This window comes from Ranitomeya variabilis, chromosome 4 (genome assembly GCF_051348905.1).
Source record: "Ranitomeya variabilis isolate aRanVar5 chromosome 4, aRanVar5.hap1, whole genome shotgun sequence".
Taxonomy (NCBI): Eukaryota; Metazoa; Chordata; class Amphibia; order Anura; family Dendrobatidae; genus Ranitomeya; species Ranitomeya variabilis.
The window spans coordinates 36,045,348-36,062,319 of record NC_135235.1 but is presented as its reverse complement, the minus strand read 5'-3'; the positions used below and the strand labels follow the sequence as shown (position 1 = coordinate 36,062,319).

The 16,972-nt window shown below is 49.0% G+C and overlaps 2 protein-coding genes across 2 annotated transcripts in view; both read left to right on the top strand.

Moving 5' to 3' along the window:
* The first annotated feature begins 9,119 nt into the window (after positions 1-9,119).
* Positions 9,120-11,379, top strand: LOC143768361 (uncharacterized). Its single transcript, XM_077257045.1, has 2 exons — positions 9,120-10,190; positions 11,157-11,379. The coding sequence occupies exon 1, from the start codon at positions 9,138-9,140 to the stop codon at positions 10,140-10,142; it is 1,005 nt and encodes a 334-aa protein (XP_077113160.1). The 5' UTR covers positions 9,120-9,137; the 3' UTR covers positions 10,143-10,190; positions 11,157-11,379.
* Positions 11,380-12,510: 1,131 nt separating this feature from the next.
* Positions 12,511-16,972, top strand: part of HPS1 (HPS1 biogenesis of lysosomal organelles complex 3 subunit 1) — a 92,037-nt gene continuing 87,575 nt past the window's right edge. Inside the window, exon 1 of the mRNA XM_077258333.1 lies at positions 12,511-12,707. The gene's annotated coding sequence lies outside the window, so the exon portion shown is untranslated. The remainder of the gene's footprint in view (positions 12,708-16,972) is intronic.

Genomic DNA, 16,972 nt, shown 5'->3' with positions numbered 1-16,972 from the left:
CAAAAAGTGTGATCGACCCCTAGTATTGTGCTCGCCTTAAAAAGGCAGAAACGGATGAAGCGGAGGTCAGATACATCACAAAGTTACACCAGTTGGCTCCTTGAAGTGACTGGAAACGTTCGTGGTTCCGTCCAAATCCCGTTTTTCAGATCTTCAGATGGACGGAGCCGCTGATGTGCGCCCCAAGGGCGATATGTAGGAGAAAGCCGAGGAGCAAAAAGCACAATAGGGTCTTGTTGGATAATAAAGGACAATAAGGTGCAGGGAATTGTCCACCTGGTAAAGTTGTGTATCACACAACAAGGATTAAGCTTACATTTGTCAGCGGCTGCGGGTCCACGGGGAAGAAAAACTTGAACATTCCAGAAGAGGAACAATAGGTATATCAAGTGCGCTGCTGATGCTGCTTCGCCTTCCATGCACGGCTCCTGATTATATTCGTCCCTGATATTCCTATGCTCTTCTTCTTCTGGTGCTTCCAGTTCCACTTTCCCGCCGGCTATTCTACATATCCTGCTGTCCAGGTCCTTGCTGATCCCCAGGCTGTCCAAGTCCATTCCCACTGCCTCATTTTCTCTGATCCACGCTTGCTGTTCACCCTGACCCAAGGCTTAAAGAATCCACGTCCCCATGTGAGGCCTTAACAAAGTCACTATGTGTAACCATGCAACTTATTGTACAGCCCCTTCAACCTGTGCTACAAGAATTTCTGCACTTGACTTGCCGTTAGGACTTTTACTTCACTGACAAAATAAATAAAACCAAAAAAAGTTGAAAAAAAAATCAGGAGACACGATGACCTTCAAAGGAGCAGAATGAATAACAGAGCTAACGAGGGCTCCAAAAATGGTGAAGTGTCTCCTGGAGATTGTCCAGTCCTTACATTTCCCAATACCATCATGGAAGCCTTCAGAGAATCTCCATCAAGTGATAAGAAGCTTTAATCAGATGAATGCAGAACGTATGGAGATCTATTTGATATCAGCAGCTACAACACATATCGGTGATTTATGGTTTGTTCGTCTCCTGCGCTGAAATATCACGAAGCACGAAATTTTCACGTTGTTTCCTTTGAAACCATTATCTGAAGTGCAGAAAGGGGGGATCTAATATAAGAACCAGACCACAGACCTAATCTGATTTCAGGATGCCAATGAGCACATGTCTCCGTGTGTGCCAGAACATATTATAAATTACGGGACGATCTGATGGGCTCTTAAGCTTTGAAGTGTCTCACAATCCCCTGCGCCGACCAAGGTGTTAAACAATCTCAGTTACAGTCTGGAAAACAAAAGTAAATTCCACATCTCCTTGGAGCATCGTCACATTTGCGCCCCTAAATTAGATAGATTTCAGAACAGCCAGTGTGAATTTTGTTTTTTTTTTCCGTTCCCGACTCGTATAACTCATCATTCGGTGCCCTCCGAGAAAGTGTCCCAACAGAATCACATGAAATCATAGCAGATGGAACCGATTAAAGTGCGTTCTGCGTAGTATCAGGAATATCACGTGTTAGGGAACACGTTTGTACTTGACAGGGTCTCGAGAGGATAAGTGAGTCTGCTGAAGGGGGTAACAAAAAAAAAATCAAAATGAATAACTGGACAGAGATCAAAGGATCACCAGTCCATGTACCTGTGCTCCATCTGAAAAGGGAGGTATACAGGATAGAAGTAACCTTCATCCATGGTCTGGAACATTGACCTGAACTTCTGAAGAACGGACCCACCTGAGATCTAAAGTTCCCCAACCTGTGGTTCTCCTGTGGGTGCAAAAGTACTAATCCAACCATAGTGAAAATTGTAGTTTTGCAAAAGCTGGAGAGCCACATGTTGGAGCAGACAACCTTGGATCCATTTTTTATCAAAAATGTTTTTAGTTTCAGATGGTAATGGACATCAACTTCACCCAAGGTACAGAAGACTTGTCAACATTATCTGCTCATGTCTACCTGTCCTTTTTGATGCTTCTAAGGTATATACACAAAGGTTTTTCTTTAAGTGGATCCTTACCAAAATCCTCCTCTAAAACTTCTTCAAACGTTTTTGGAAACTTCCGTACACTTGTATGGAGCGAGGTGGCACCCGGTCTAGTGACATGGCTGGCCAGTGTGCATGAACTCACTCTGTACACTTGTATGGAGCGAGGTGGCACCCGGTCAGTGACATGGCTGGCCAGTGTGCATGAACTCACTCTGTACACTTGTATGGAGCGAGGTGGCACCCGGTCAGTGACATGGCTGGCCAGTGGGCATGAACTCACTCTGTACACTTGTATGGAGCGAGGTGGCACCCGGTCAGTGACATGGCTGGCCAGTGGGCATGAACTCACTCTGTACACTTGTATGGAGCGAGGTGGCACCCGGTCAGTGACATGGCTGGCCAGTGGGCATGAACTCACTCTGTACACTTGTATGGAGCAAGGTGGCACCGGGTCTAGTGATGTGGCTGGCCAGTGGGCATGGACTCACTCTGTACACTTGTATGGAGCGAGGCTGCGCCCGGTCTAGTAACATGGCTGGCCAGTGTGCATAGACTCACTCTGTACACTTGTATGGAGCGAGGTGGCACCGGGTCTAGTGACATGGCTGGCCAGTGGGCATGGACTCACTCTGTACACTTGTATGGAGCGAGGCTGCACCCTTTCTAGTGACATGGCTGGCCAGTGGGCATGAACTCACTCTGTACACTTGTATGGAGTGAGGTTGCGCCCGGTCTAGTGACATGGCTGGCCAGTGGGCATGGACTCACTCTATACATTTGTATGGAGCGAGGCTGCGCCCGGTCTAGTGACATGGCTGGCCAGTGGGCATGAACTCACTCTGTATACTTGTATGGAGCGAGGCTGCGCCCCTTCTAGTGACATGGCTGGCCAGTGGGCATGAACTCACTCTGTACACTTGTATGGAGTGAGGCTGTGCCCGGTCTAGTGACATGGCTGGCCAGTGGGCATGGACTCACTCTATACACTTGTATGGAGCGAGGTGGCACCCAGTCTAGTGACATGGCTGGCCAGTGGGCATGGACTCACTCTGTACACTTGTATGGAGCGAGGCTGCGCCCCTTCTAGTGACATGGCTGGCCAGTGGGCATAGACTGACTCTGTACACTTATATGGAGCGAGGTGGCACCGGGTCTAGTGACATGGCTGGCCAGTGGGCATGGACTCACTCTGTACACTTGTATGGAGCGAGGTGGCACCGGGTCTAGTGATGTGGCTGGCCAGTGGGCATGGACTCACTCTGTACACTTGTATGGAGCGAGGCTGCGCCCGGTCTAGTGACATGGCTGGCCAGTGTGCATAGACTCACTCTGTACACTTGTATGGAGCGAGGTGGCACCGGGTCTAGTGACATGGCTGGCCAGTGGGCATGGACTCACTCTGTACACTTGTATGGAGCGAGGCTGCGCCCGGTCTAGTGACATGGCTGGCCAGTGGGCATGAACTCACTCTGTATACTTGTATGGAGCGAGGCTGCGCCCCTTCTAGTGACATGGCTGGCCAGTGGGCATGAACTCACTCTGTACACTTGTATGGAGTGAGGCTGCGCCCGGTCTAGTGACATGGCTGGCCAGTGGGCATGGACTCACTCTGTACACTTGGATGGAGCGAGGCTGCGCCCCTTCTAGTGACATGGCTGGCCAGTGGGCATAGACTGACTCTGTACACTTATATGGAGCGAGGTGGCACCGGGTCTAGTGACATGGCTGGCCAGTGGGCATGGACTCACTCTGTATACTTGTATGGAGCGAGGCTGCGCCCCTTCTAGTGACACGCCCGGCCAGTGGGCACAGCCTCGCTCAATATAAATGTATGGCACAAGGCCACTCCCTATTTTTACAGACTGTCCTGGAATTTATGGATGTTGACACTGGGGGTCCAAACACCAAAGGGTCCTGCCAGGATTTCCAGTCTCTGTATAGACTGAATGGTGGAGAAGGATGTGATGGCTCCCTGCTGCACCTGAAGTTGGGACATATCCTTGACCTCTCGTGAGACAGCTCCCCAAATTCAGGTCAGTCCTGTTGGATCCAGAATGGCGGCCAATCTTTCCTTTGCGGTTTGTGCTCGGACAGTGACACAGACGTCTGAATTCTGCCTCAGGCTTCGTGCACACGACCGATTCTCTTGTTCGAGTGATAGTTGTGATATTCTGTGGAGCAGTGCCGTCTGATTTTTGTTCCTCAGACGTGTCTGATTTTAATTTAAGTGTTGGATACAAATTGACAATGCAAGTCTATGTGTCAGTAAACAAAAAAAAAATTGGACAGCACTCGGAAAAAGTGGAGAAACTTTCTTTTTTTCTTTCCACATCAAACTGATGCTGCTGTGATGAATAATCGGATCGTTATTCTTGGATGTGGAGAAACGCTACCCTCAGACCGATACTGCACTGTATAAATACAATCCCTATATCCGCCACTGTTGTGGTCCTGCGGTTGGGACTAGAGGGGTGATGTCACATCTACCGCGTGCGTGACCGCTATGGTCAGCGACAGACGATGATCCGGAGTGCCCTCTATAAGGTAGGGAAGGGTGGAACCCTTGGCAGCAGATACATCGCATTCTCCACTCACTCTTGGATGGATGAAAAGTACTTGTCACATCTTTGATGAGGATGTTGAAGGAAACCTCTCCTAAGTAGGCCTGTCAAATGAAGAGGCTGGAGGAAACTCCTCGGGAAAAGAAAAACTTTTACAAAGACTCCACAAAGCTTATTTATACACTTATCCACACTGATTTTGAAGCTGAAAACACGCCGGAGAAAACACCTTGACATATTTTTGGACGTCTTTTGCTTGTTAAATATTATTTGATTCTTTTTGGAGGACAATCCACTCAACCACTATAATTTTTTTATCAGAAATATCATGACGTTTTCTTTGGAGTATCGCATCTTGTAAGAAGTCCTGAATAAATAAATATACAAAATAAGTGTATTTAACATTGCTGCCGGTGTTGTTGTTTTTTACCTTCTATGTATATTATAGCAGCGACATTCCAGGGTACCAGAATAATGGACCGGTCACTTCTTTTAGATGCACGACTGCTTTTGAAGCTAGAAGCGGTTAAATGAAGAAACAAAAGACGGGACCTGTGTACAGCAAGTAGTGTTTACATTGTTGTGCATGACGCACGTTTTTTTTCACATTTTTTATGTGCATTTTTAGGCAGGTACCAGTTGGATTTCATCATGTACACAAACCCTTAGGCCTCATTCACACGTCTGATTTTTCCACATATGAGAAAAACGGACCGATTATTCTGATGAGAGTTTGATCGGAATGTGATACAAGCGTCATCCGTTTTTCTCGTACGTGAAGAAATAGAGAAATAAAAAAAGTCTCCACCATCTCCTTTCTGACAGTCGGTGACAATCAGATGTCATCCGAGTGCAGTCCGATATGTTCATGGAGCCACTGACTTGCATTACCGATAGTGAGCTATTTTGCATACCATTTTCCCAGGATGCATTACTTGGCCATCAATCCTCCTATAACAGCCTGCAGTCTCTACAAAGATATACAGGACCCCCTGGGTCTGATCGTGTCGTGGACGCCATGTATACGGATGGTATATCCTAGGAATATAAAACTTACAAAGAAAAAAATATGCATAAAAAATCCACAGAATTTTTGTTGAGGTTTTCCTTCTACAGATAAGTGTCATTGATGCATGTTCTGCATGAAAAATGCAACGTATGAACATGCCCTTATTCCGGGGTTCAAAGTTCATTTCTCCTATCAATAAACACTAAGAAAAAAAATGCATTTATAAATCTGATTTATTTTGCTGTTACTGTAATACATTGCGCCCAGTTGGACCCTCCATAAAAGAACGAGGGGATTTTTGTATTAGGATTTTTTAATCATTTTTTAAATTATTATTCTTATCATTTATATATTTGTTATTATTATTTTGCATTAGGATTTTTCCTGCATTTTTTCCATCCATTTTTTTAGTTTGGTAAAAACAAAAAACAGCTTTTTACAGTAGCAAAATATTGAGGGGTTTTTCCCCTGCATTTTTTGACCTGAGATGTGTTTTTAAAAACTGCTGTCAATTGATTTTTCCTTTACTGAGATCAAAGAGGCTGAGCAACGAAAAAACCATGCAACAAAAGCCCAGAATTTATAGCATAACTGCCCTATGTGGTTTTATGATAATTGGCTCCTTTTTTCCAGTAGATAAAAAAGCTGTATGTGAACAAGTCCTGCTGATACCCTCTGCTGTGATCTCTGCCAACCAAGACCCATCATACCTGGCACTGTTCACACTGCAACAAAGCGTCATGGCCTCAGGAACATGGAATGTAAAGTATGTGCACCCCTTCTCGGCTGGATAGAATGGATGAACAGTCATAGGGGATCTACATTTACCCAAGAGATGGTGGTCGGGGATGGGGGACCCCAGAGATGAGCAGTGTGTGGGACACCGCGGTATCCCCGCTGTCCCCTGACTGCTGAGCCTTAACATGGCTCTCACCCGGTCTCCCACGGGGTGACGTCGCTGCGCTCCTGGTGGGGGCCGGGCTTTCTAGTGGGGCGGGGCCCGATTCAAAAGAGGTGGGCGGGTTTTACAGGCTGTTTCCAGATCCCCTCACTTGGACCCGGACCTGTCTTGGGGCTGCCGGTAATATGGACCCGCTCCAGGAAGCGGTGAGGGAGAAGATCAGCAGGGAGGGTAGCGATTGGCTAGCGGCGCTATTGGCCGCGAGCGGCTCCCTCCCTGCAGCGAGCCAGGCGTTGCGGTCGGGCGGGCGGCGTTCTGGCAGAACCTCCCGGCCGCCGACACGTCTGAGCCCGTCATTAGTTTCAAAAAGGAGCGCGCGCAGCTCAAGCGCGCGCGCATCCTCACATGAGGGGCATAGCGCGGCGGGGACGGTCAGGCAGGCACAGGAAGGGGGAATTCAGAAAAGTACCTGCTCCGCTCCTATGGCCATACTAATCCCTTGGGGAGGAAGCACTCAGCTGCAGCCTTTAATCACCCCAGCTGCACAGGAATCACTGGCGGTCGCTAGCATGGGGGGAGTTCAGGGTTCAGCGGCTTCAGCGTCGTCACAGGAGAATGAAGTAAGGGGGGAGTCCCAGGAATTGTTTTCCCCCACCCCACAACCTTCGGGGGGTGATGGTAATTATACTGGGAGGGGGCGGGAGTCGGGGTCAGCGGCCCTACAGCAAGTGAGTTCTGCACCCATAATGGGACAGCAGCCGGGGGTTGGGCACGCAGGGGTTAGAATTGAGTCCCCTTTCCCTTCATTCCCTGTAATTTTTTCAACACCCCATCAATCAGCCACTGGGGGTCAAATAGCCCAGCCGCAGTTAGCATCTGACATCAGAACGCCTCGGCAGGCTTATCGCTGATGGCAACCGATGTTGGACCCCCCGTACAGGGTGCTGGCACCTCGGCTCTGGTTAGTCAGAGCGCGAGTAACCGCTCCGCGCGCAGCATCTCCTCGTCTTCATCGTCCGGGCACGGCCGCCGCCACCGGAAAAGGCGTAGGGAACGGTACGGTAGCAGGGGACACTCCCACAGGTCCCGATCCAGCCATCACAGCAGGCGGTCCAGAGCGTCTAGATGGCGCTCTCCATCCTCCTCGGACAGTTCATCCAGCCGGTCCCGTCATCACGGTGCATCGCAGCACAGGTCCACTTCACGGATCGAACGGCGAGGTGCTACCTCCCGCGTACCTCAGGATCAGGGTCGCTCGGAACCCAGTACACAAACCGGTGAGTACGCCTTTACTGGTGCTTGGGGCGGCGATAAGGGGAGTATGGGTAATGTAGCAGGCGCGGCCCCTTTTAGCGCGAGCTGCGGCAGGATTTTTGTAAATCCCAGGCTGTTGCAACCCGCCGCGCAGCCAAAGCCAATCCCTCCCACCCGCCCTGATATTTACAAGGATGGTCTGTTTTGCGGTGTCCCACCACTGGGGTCACACCTAGATATTGGCGTAAAGGAGCAAATTTGGGGTAACGAGTTCATAGACATTTGGTCCCTCGTATCCACAGAGCAACACTCGGTGGATAAGGAGAGACGAGTAGGTGAGAGAGTTTACGACAGAAAACCCAAGGTAGCCAAAACTATCAACAATTGGCTGCAGGCTTTCGCAGTTCTAGGATGCGTGATGGGGGAGAAGCACCCGGAACGATGTTCCGAGCTTTTCATTTATATGGACAGCATTTACAGTTCATATAAGTCCCATGGCGGTTCTGCTTGATGGAAATATGACGAGGATTTCCGCCGCAGGCTCGCCGTCAATCCACATTTGGGGTGGGGGGTTAAAGCCACCGACTCATGGTTGAGATTGATGATGGCTCAGAAGACCCTGCAGCCCTTTCCCGGGTCGCCCGCCGGTCCGGTCAACAATGCAGGGTCGGCAGTCGCACGTAGACCAGGCACTTGTTGGCTCTTCAACGAGGGACACTGCAAATTCTACGGCTTGTGCAAGTACAAGCACGAATGCTCCGCCTGCGGGGGACCCCACTCTGCATCAAAATGCTCCAGACCCCCTCAAAAAACCAACAGCAATAAGTTATCCGCGGGGAGTGAGCCACCTGACACCGGTGAGCGTAAAAAGCATGGAACCATGGTTGTCCAGATACCCCAATAAACCGGCTGCAGCGCAGCTAATGTTTGGTTTTTCTTTCGGTTTTTTCATTCCTTTTATTTTTTCAAGAAAACCCCAGTTGGCCAACAATCTAAAATCGGCCAGGGATTTCCCAGCAATTTTACAGGAAAAATTGGATAAGGAGATTCGAGCCGGCCGCTTCCAAGGCCCTTTTGAGGCCCCCCCCTTTTCTAACTTACGGGTTTCCCCTTTGGGCATTGTCCCTAAGAAGGAGCCGGGTAAGTACCGGCTTATCCATCATCTGTCCTACCCAAAAGGCAGATCGGTAAATGACGGCATCCCCGACGATGACACCGCGGTTACGTACATACCTTTCGACAGAGCCGTCTAAATGGTCAGAAAAGCAGGACCAGGCGCCGTCATGGCCAAATCAGATATTGAGTCTGCATTCCGTCTGCTTCCGGTTCATCCGGATTGCTACCACCTGCTAGGAGCCATGTTCGAGGACAAATACTACTTCGATACATGCCTGCCTATGGGATGCTCAATTTCTTGCCATTATTTCGAAATGTTTAGTACATTTCTGGAATGGGTAGCTCGCAAGGTTACGCGTTTGCCGTCGATTACGCACTACCTCGATGACTTTTTGCTGGTAGGTCCGGCTAATTCAGAAGCGTGTCATCATGCCCTGGTTCAATTTAAGGATGTCATGTCCCGTTTCGGAGTTCCTTTGTCTCCGGAAAAAACTATTGGTCCCGTCTCTGTTATCACGTTCCTGGGGATCGAAATTGACTCGGTTGCCATGGAATTCAGGTTGCCCCAAGACAAGATCTCAAAATTGCTAGACCTAATTGCGGGGTGTTTAGCGGTCGGTAAGGTGACCCTGGTCCAAATGCAATCCCTCCTTGGTTCCCTGAATTTCGCCTGCAAGGTTATGCCAATGGGCAGAATCTTCTCTCGCAGGTTAATCTTGGCTACGAAAGGTGTGAAGCAACCGCACCATAGGATCAGAATCACGGCGCAGTTGCGCAGCGATTTGATCATATGGCAGCGTTTTCTTTTTTCCTACAACGGCAAAACGTGTTTTCAGGAAGACGAATGTGACAGTGACATCTTGGGGCTCAGGTTTGGCCCAGTGGACACGGTGGGTTTCAGCGTCAGGTTTAGGGATCAGACGTGCTCGGACACATGGCCCGAGTCGTGGGTGGCCAGAGCCTGGACCCAGAACTCAGTATTACTGGAACTACTTCCCCTGGCGGCTGCCATGGAACTTTGGGGCCAGTTCTTGCGCAACAAGCGTGTCCGCTTGCAGCTTAAATCGGACAAGGCCATACATGCCCTTAATTTCCTTTCATCTTCATCGTTACCAGTCATAAAGGTCATCGCGTTCACGGTGTTAAAATGCTTGGAGAACAACACATGGTTAAAGGCGAACGCCCATAACATTATAAATGGCTGCGTTACGGATGTTAAACTTCGTTCTGATTCACAGGTGCGATATGGTCGGCAGCCGTGGGTACAGCAGCAAATCCTGGGATGCCCGCATTCGGTCTGGGATGTCCTGGAGAGCTGATTCCTCTGTTAAGGTCTTCCATCGCTCCTTCCACCTGGAGAGCATACGGTAAGGCATGGGATGAGTGGTGCATGGTAGCAGCCGAAAAACCGGTAGGTAGCTCCGATTGCTTGAGACTTCAGGTTACATTGGCTTTTCTAGCGCGTTTGCAGGCTTCTGGGGTTTCGGGAGCAGCGGCTCGCAACCGCATATCGGGGGTGGCTTTTCTGGCTTTTCATTTTAAGCTGCGCGGTTGGCCTGATACTACCAAACATTTTTTGATTGCGCAGGTTTTGAAAGGCTGGCGTCGGGCCAGCGCGCGCCGTGACCAAAGGAGGCCCATTTCTTTCACTCTCCTGTCCAATTTGGTCAGGGTCTCGGGCTCCGTTTGCGACTCTGCTTACGAGGCTACGTTGATTTCAGCGGCTTTCAGCCTGGCTTTCTTCGGGGCGATGCGGGTTAGCGAGATTCTCCCCTCGTCCCGCTGCAGGACAGGCGGCCTGCAGTTGGAAGACTTAGTGATCTGTGACGATGGGCTGCGGGTGAGGGTGCGCAGATCCAAAACCGACCAGGAAGGCAGGGGCATCTGGTTCCCCCTTTTTGCCATCAAGGGACCGACTTGCCCATTAGCATTGATTAAAAGCTACATGCAAATCAGGGGCAATGGGCTGCAATTTTTTATCCACGAGAACGGCTCTCCTCTTTTTACGTGCCAGTTCCTAGCGATCCTTAGACAGGCATTGGCGTTCCTAGGTTTACCCGTGACGGATTTTGGTACTCATTCATTTAGGATCGGCGCGGCAACGGAAGCCTCCAGGGCGGGTCTTTTTGAATCGGAGATCCAGAGGGTGGGTAGATGGAGATCCCGTTGTTTTACCAGATATATCAGGCCGGAGTTAGTGCTGCAATAAGTTTTGCCAAGAATGCGCTATTATGTGTTGTTCGGGTGTTTTCCTCCCTTTTGTTCGTTTCTCTCTCTTCTGTTCCAGTTCGATTTTTCATATTACTTAACAGCGATTTTGTTTCTGGTTTCAGATGGTATGCGGCCCAGCATATGGCTGGTGGGCCATTCTTACATATATTGGGCAGCACGGCGTGTGGAGTTATGCCCAGGAGGTCGTTCGCTTGGCTTTACAGGGATGGACGTCATCTGGCGTGGAACAAGAGGTCTAACGTGGTCACAAGTCCTGCCGGAAGTTGTGCGTATCGCAAGAGTAGCATCCTCACCTACAGTGGTGGTTATCCATGCCGGAGGGAACGACCTGGCCTCTTTTCCTCTTGCCAAACTGTTGACCCTGATGAGAGCCGACTTGGACAAACTCCCAGGTTTCTTTCCAATGATGCGTTTGGTGTGGTCCGAGTTGATCCCTAGATCTGTCTGGCGAGGTGCCAGGGAACTGAGCGCCATGGAAAGGTCCAGACGCACGCTAAACCAGCGGATATCTCGCTTCATCAGGTTTAAGAACGGTGTGGTGGTGAGGCACCATCGATTAGAAGGGGATAACTCTGGTTTTCTCCTGCCAGATGGGGTTCACCTCAATGACGCGGGTTTGGACATTTTCCTGGATGGGCTTAGAGAGGGCGTGGTTCAGGCCTCCATTCTTTGGATGGGTCGTAGCTCGTGTCACGGGCTACTCCGTGGCGGAATGGGTGGTTATGATGGTGGTGATGATACCTGCACCGGGAGTCCGGAAGGCAGTCAATCTCCCTACACCCAATTGGTTGGCAAATTTTTGCCGGTTTTAAGCTGCGACCTTAATTATTAAGCCAAAAGAGAAAATTGAAGTTGATATTACCAAGTTATTTATAAAGAGAAATAAAAGAGTTATATGTTAAATACCCGTGTGTGGCGTCACTTTGTGGGAGAATAGTTTCTATGGGTCTCTGCAGTCTAGCCATCACCTATGTACACTATACACCAACATTAGACTCAATACATTTTTTGTCTTTTGTCTCCATCTAGTGGCCAATATGGTCCATGCGCTACAGTTACAAAAAAGGGAAGTTTATAGGAATTATGATTGTTTCCATTGGATACGTTGTAACAAACCTCCAGTACTGAGGTCTGTACATGTTTTCAGCCCTTAGACATTAAGTAACGCGTTTCCATTCACCGGCAGCAAGTAGCGCTCATAATATACACCTCCGCTGCTGCAGAACCTTGTAATACACACCTCAGCTGCTGCAGAACCTCACAATACACACCTCAGCTGCTGCAGGACCTCACAGTACATACCTCAGCTGCTGCAGAACCTCACGCTACACACCTCAGCTACTGGATAACCTCATAGAACAAAACCGCAGGAGAAACTTATTGTAACAAAGTCACAGTATAGGGGGCAGTTTCTGCCTCGGGGGTCGCTTCAGTCTCCTACAGATGGCAATAGAGGAGATGACACAGAGAACAGCTGGGCGGCAGGAGGAGGACGACTCCCATCCTCCACAGTCTACTGTGCGACTTCCTGCAGTCTCTCCTCCCCCCACTGCTGATCACATGAGGAGCGTTCACATGTCTGAGGGCAGGAAGGAAGGAAGGAAGGAAGGAAGGAGCGAGCACCGGAGACAGTGCAGTGTGTGCAGAGGGAGGTGAGGGCGGCTGTGCTGTGTGTATATAGTGTGTGCAGTGCTGCTGTGTGTGTGTGTGTATATATATATATATATATATATATATATATATATATATATATATATATATATATATATAGTGTGTGTAGTGCTGACAGAGGGAGGTGAGGGCGGCTGTGTGTGTGTATATATATATATATATATATATATATATATATATATATATATATATATATAGTGCTGCTGTGTGTATATAGTGTGCACCGTGCGGACGGAGGGAGGTGAGGGCGGCTGTGTGCTGTGTATATAGTGTGTGCAGTGCTGCTGTGTGTGTGTGTGTGTGTGTGTGTGTGTGTGTGTGTGTGTGTGTGTATATATATATATATATATATATATATATATATATATATATATACATATAGTGTGTGCAGTGCTGACAGAGGGAGGTGAGGGCAGCTGTGTGTGTATATATGTATATATATATATATATATATATATATATATATATATATATATATATATATATAGTGCTGCTGTGTGTATATAGTGTGCACTGTGCAGACGGAGGGAGGTGAGGGCTGCTGTGTTGTGTGTGTATATCTATAGTGCTGCTGTGTGTACTTGTGCTGTGCACATACTGTATATGTCTGTGCGTATATATATATATATATATATATATATATATATATAATCTCATGGCCAGAAGTATTGACACCCCTGCAATTCTGTCAGATAATACTCAGTTTCTTCCTGAAAATTATTGCAATCACAAATTCTTTGGTATTATTATCTTCATTTAATTTGTCTTAAATGAAAAAACACAAAAGAGAATGAAGCAAAAAGCAAAACATTGATCATTTCACACAAAACTCCAAAAATGGGCCAGACAAAAGTATTGGTACCCTCAGCCTAATACTTGGTTGCACAACCTTTAGCCAAAATAACTGCGACCAACCGCTTCCGGTAACCATCAATGAGTTTCTCACAATGCTCTGCTGGAATTTTAGACCATTCTTCTTTGGCAAACTGCTCCAGGTCCCTGATATTTGAAGGGCGCCTTCTCCAAACTGCCATTTTTAGATCTCTCCACAGGTGTTTTATGGGATTCAGGTCTGGACTCATTGCTGGCCACCTTAGAAGTCTCCAGTACTTTCTCTCAAACCATTTTCTAGTGCTTTTGAAGTGTGTTTTGGGTCATTGTCCTGCTGGAAGCCCCATGACCTCTGAGGGAGACCCAGCTTTCTCACACTGGGCCCTACATTATGCTGCAAAATTTGTTGGTAGTCTTCAGACTTCATAATGCCATGCACACGGTCAAGCAGTCCAGTGCCAGAGGCAGCAAAGCAACCCCAAAACATCAGGGAACCTCCGCCATGTTTGACTGTAGGGACCGTGTTCTTTTCTTTGAATGCCTCTTTTTTTCTCCTATAAACTCTATGTTGATGCCTTTGCCCAAAAAGCTCTACTTTTGTCTCATCTGACCAGAGAACATTCTTCCAAAACGTTTTAGGCTTTTTCAGGTAAGTTTTGGCAAACTCCAGCCTGGCTTTTTTATGTCTCGGGGTAAGAAGTGGGGTCTTCCTGGGTCTCCTACCATACAGTCCCTTTTCATTCAGACGCTGACGGATAGTACGGGTTGACACTGTTGTACCCTCGGACTGCAGGGCAGCTTGAACTTGTTTGGATGTTGGTCGAGGTTCTTTATCCAACATCCGCACAATCTTGCGTTGAAATCTCTTGTCAATTTTTCTTTTTCCACATCTAGGGAGGTTAGCCACAGTGCCATGGGCTTTACACTTCTTGATGACACTGCGCACGGTAGACACAGGAGCATTCAGGTCTCTGGAGATGGACTTGTAGCCTTGAGATTGCTCATGCTTCCTCACAATTTGGTTTCTCAAGTCCTCAGACAGTTCTTTGGTCTTCTTTTTTTTCTCCATGCTCAATGTGGTACAAGGACACAGGACAGAGGTTGAGTCAACTTTAATCCATGTCAACTGGCTGCAAGTGTGATTTAAGGCCCCGTCACACTTAGCGACACTAAAGCGATCCCGACAACGATACGACCTGTCAGGGATCGTTGCTGTGTCGCTATGTGGTCGCTGGTGAGATGTCAAACAGTGAGATCTTCCCAACGACGCAGCAGTGATGCGGCGACCTGTACAACAATGTCACATGGCAGCTATTATGACGATTCAGACCTCGATGAGAGACGTCCTGTGTGATGAGGTCGTTGGTAAGGTGTCAAACACAGCGATGTGTGCTACCCAGCGGGACCTCAACGATCAAAAAAAGGTCCAGGCCATTCCGACACGACCAGCGATCTCACAGCAGGGGCCTGGTTGCTGCTACGTGTCAAACATAGCGAGATCGCTACTGAGGTCGCTGTTGCGTCACAAAACTTGTGACTCAGCAGTGATCTCGCTAGCGACCTCGCTATGTGTGACGGGGGCTTTAGTTATTGCCAACACCTGTTAGGTGCCACAGGTAAGGTACAGGTGCTGTTAATTACACAAATTAGAGAAGCATCACATGATTTTTCGAACAGTGCCAATACTTTTGTCCACCTCCTTTTTTATGTTTGGTGTGGAATTATATCCAGTTTGGCTTTAGGACAATTCTTTTTGTGTTTTTTCATTTAAGACAAATTAAATGAAGATAATAATAACAAAGAATTTGTGTTTGCAGTCATTTTCAGGAAGAAACTGAGTATTATCTGACAGAATTGCAGGGGTATGAATACTTTTGGCCATGACTGTATATACATATATATATCTTGCACTTTCCACAGGCTCCGGTTTTGTCTTTGTGCCTTTATTATGTAGCATGTACTGCAGTCAGTGCGGATCAGCAGCTGCACTGTGCTTTATGGCTACGTGCACACGTAGGTGGGATGTCAGCAGATTTTCCGGACTGATTTTGGTAAATCTGCAGGTAAACCGCAATTACTGCGGATTTGCCACGTTTTTTGTGCGGATTTCACATGCAGATTCCTATAGAGGAGCAGGTGTAAACCGCTGCGGAATCCGCACAAAGAATTGACATGCTGCGGAATAAACAATGCTAGCATGTGCACTGCGGATTTTGTTTTCCATAGGTTTACATGGTACTGTAAACTCAGGGAAAACAGCTACGAATCCGCAGCAAAATCCGCAACTTGTGCACATAGCCTATGGCTTCATGACTTGTACAGAGGAGGCGCGCTGTGTCTTTGAGCTTTAGGGAATGTTCACACGTTGCATTTTTTTTCTGCATTAAAAACCAGAGACCGTGGTGCCAGGAATAATGCCGCGTACAATAGGTGCTTTTTTTTTTTGTCATATTTTTACTTGTATTTTATCGGTCGTCCATGACAGCACTACGGAGAGAGGGGATCCGCCCTTCAGGAACAGGAAACCTACAGATACATAAGGGCGGCACCTCTCCCACGCATCAGTTGGTTTCCTGTTCCTGGAGGACAGGATTCCCTGCAGATACGACTTTGTTTCTCCTATCAATACCCAGGCCGGCTGTCCGACCCAGGTAGCGAGGGGGTCTCCTACCTCGGGCAGTGCGGGTCCCTGGAAGCGCCACGGTGGGTCCGGGGAGGGCTCCACGACAGTGAGCGGTGCAGTGTGGAGCGACGTCCGGAGGAGGTCCATCCCCAGTGGTCAGCAGGTGAGTATGTCCCCCCCCGGGGTCCGCTCTCCCCCCTGGGCCTCGGTCTTCCCCACTCTGATCCCCGTCGGTGCGGTGCAGCGCGGCGTCCTGTGTGCTCCTTTTGATTCGGGACCGGAGCTGGGGGTCGGACGCCGGCCTCTGCCGCGGTCACCGCTGGGCTGCGGCCGTGGAAGCGGCGGTGGCGTAGCGGGGGGGCGGCTGGATGGTCCGGTGGCACCGTTCCCCGGCTTCCGGGCACGTTTCTGAGCGTTCTGCCCGAAACCGGAAGTGACGCACAGGGGGCGGGGCCAAAACCGGAAGTCAAACGCCGGCCGGTTTTTTTCTAAAAACGCCGCTGTCCTGCATGCGGCGGGGGCGGGGGGGGGGGGGGGGGCGTTTGGGTGCAGGGGGGGGTGGAGCAGTCACCTGCAAGTCGGGGGGGTGGATTTGGCCACACACCTGCACTGATTCCGGATCCGGGGGAGGGCTATTTATAGCCAAACAGAATGCTGCAGCACTGCTTGTGAGCCCATCTGCAGCTATGGATGAGCCGGAAGCTGCCGTCGGTCTGCTGGAGCAGGAGCAGGATGGATCCTCGGAGAAGTCCCATGCGAACCCCCAGCTGAAGACCCGCGGACGCAGTAACC

Bases quoted from the DNA above. Each gene is read 5' to 3' on its own strand.
- LOC143768361 (XM_077257045.1), top strand. From the start codon at position 9,138: ATGTTTAGTACATTTCTGGAATGGGTAGCTCGCAAGGTTACGCGTTTG.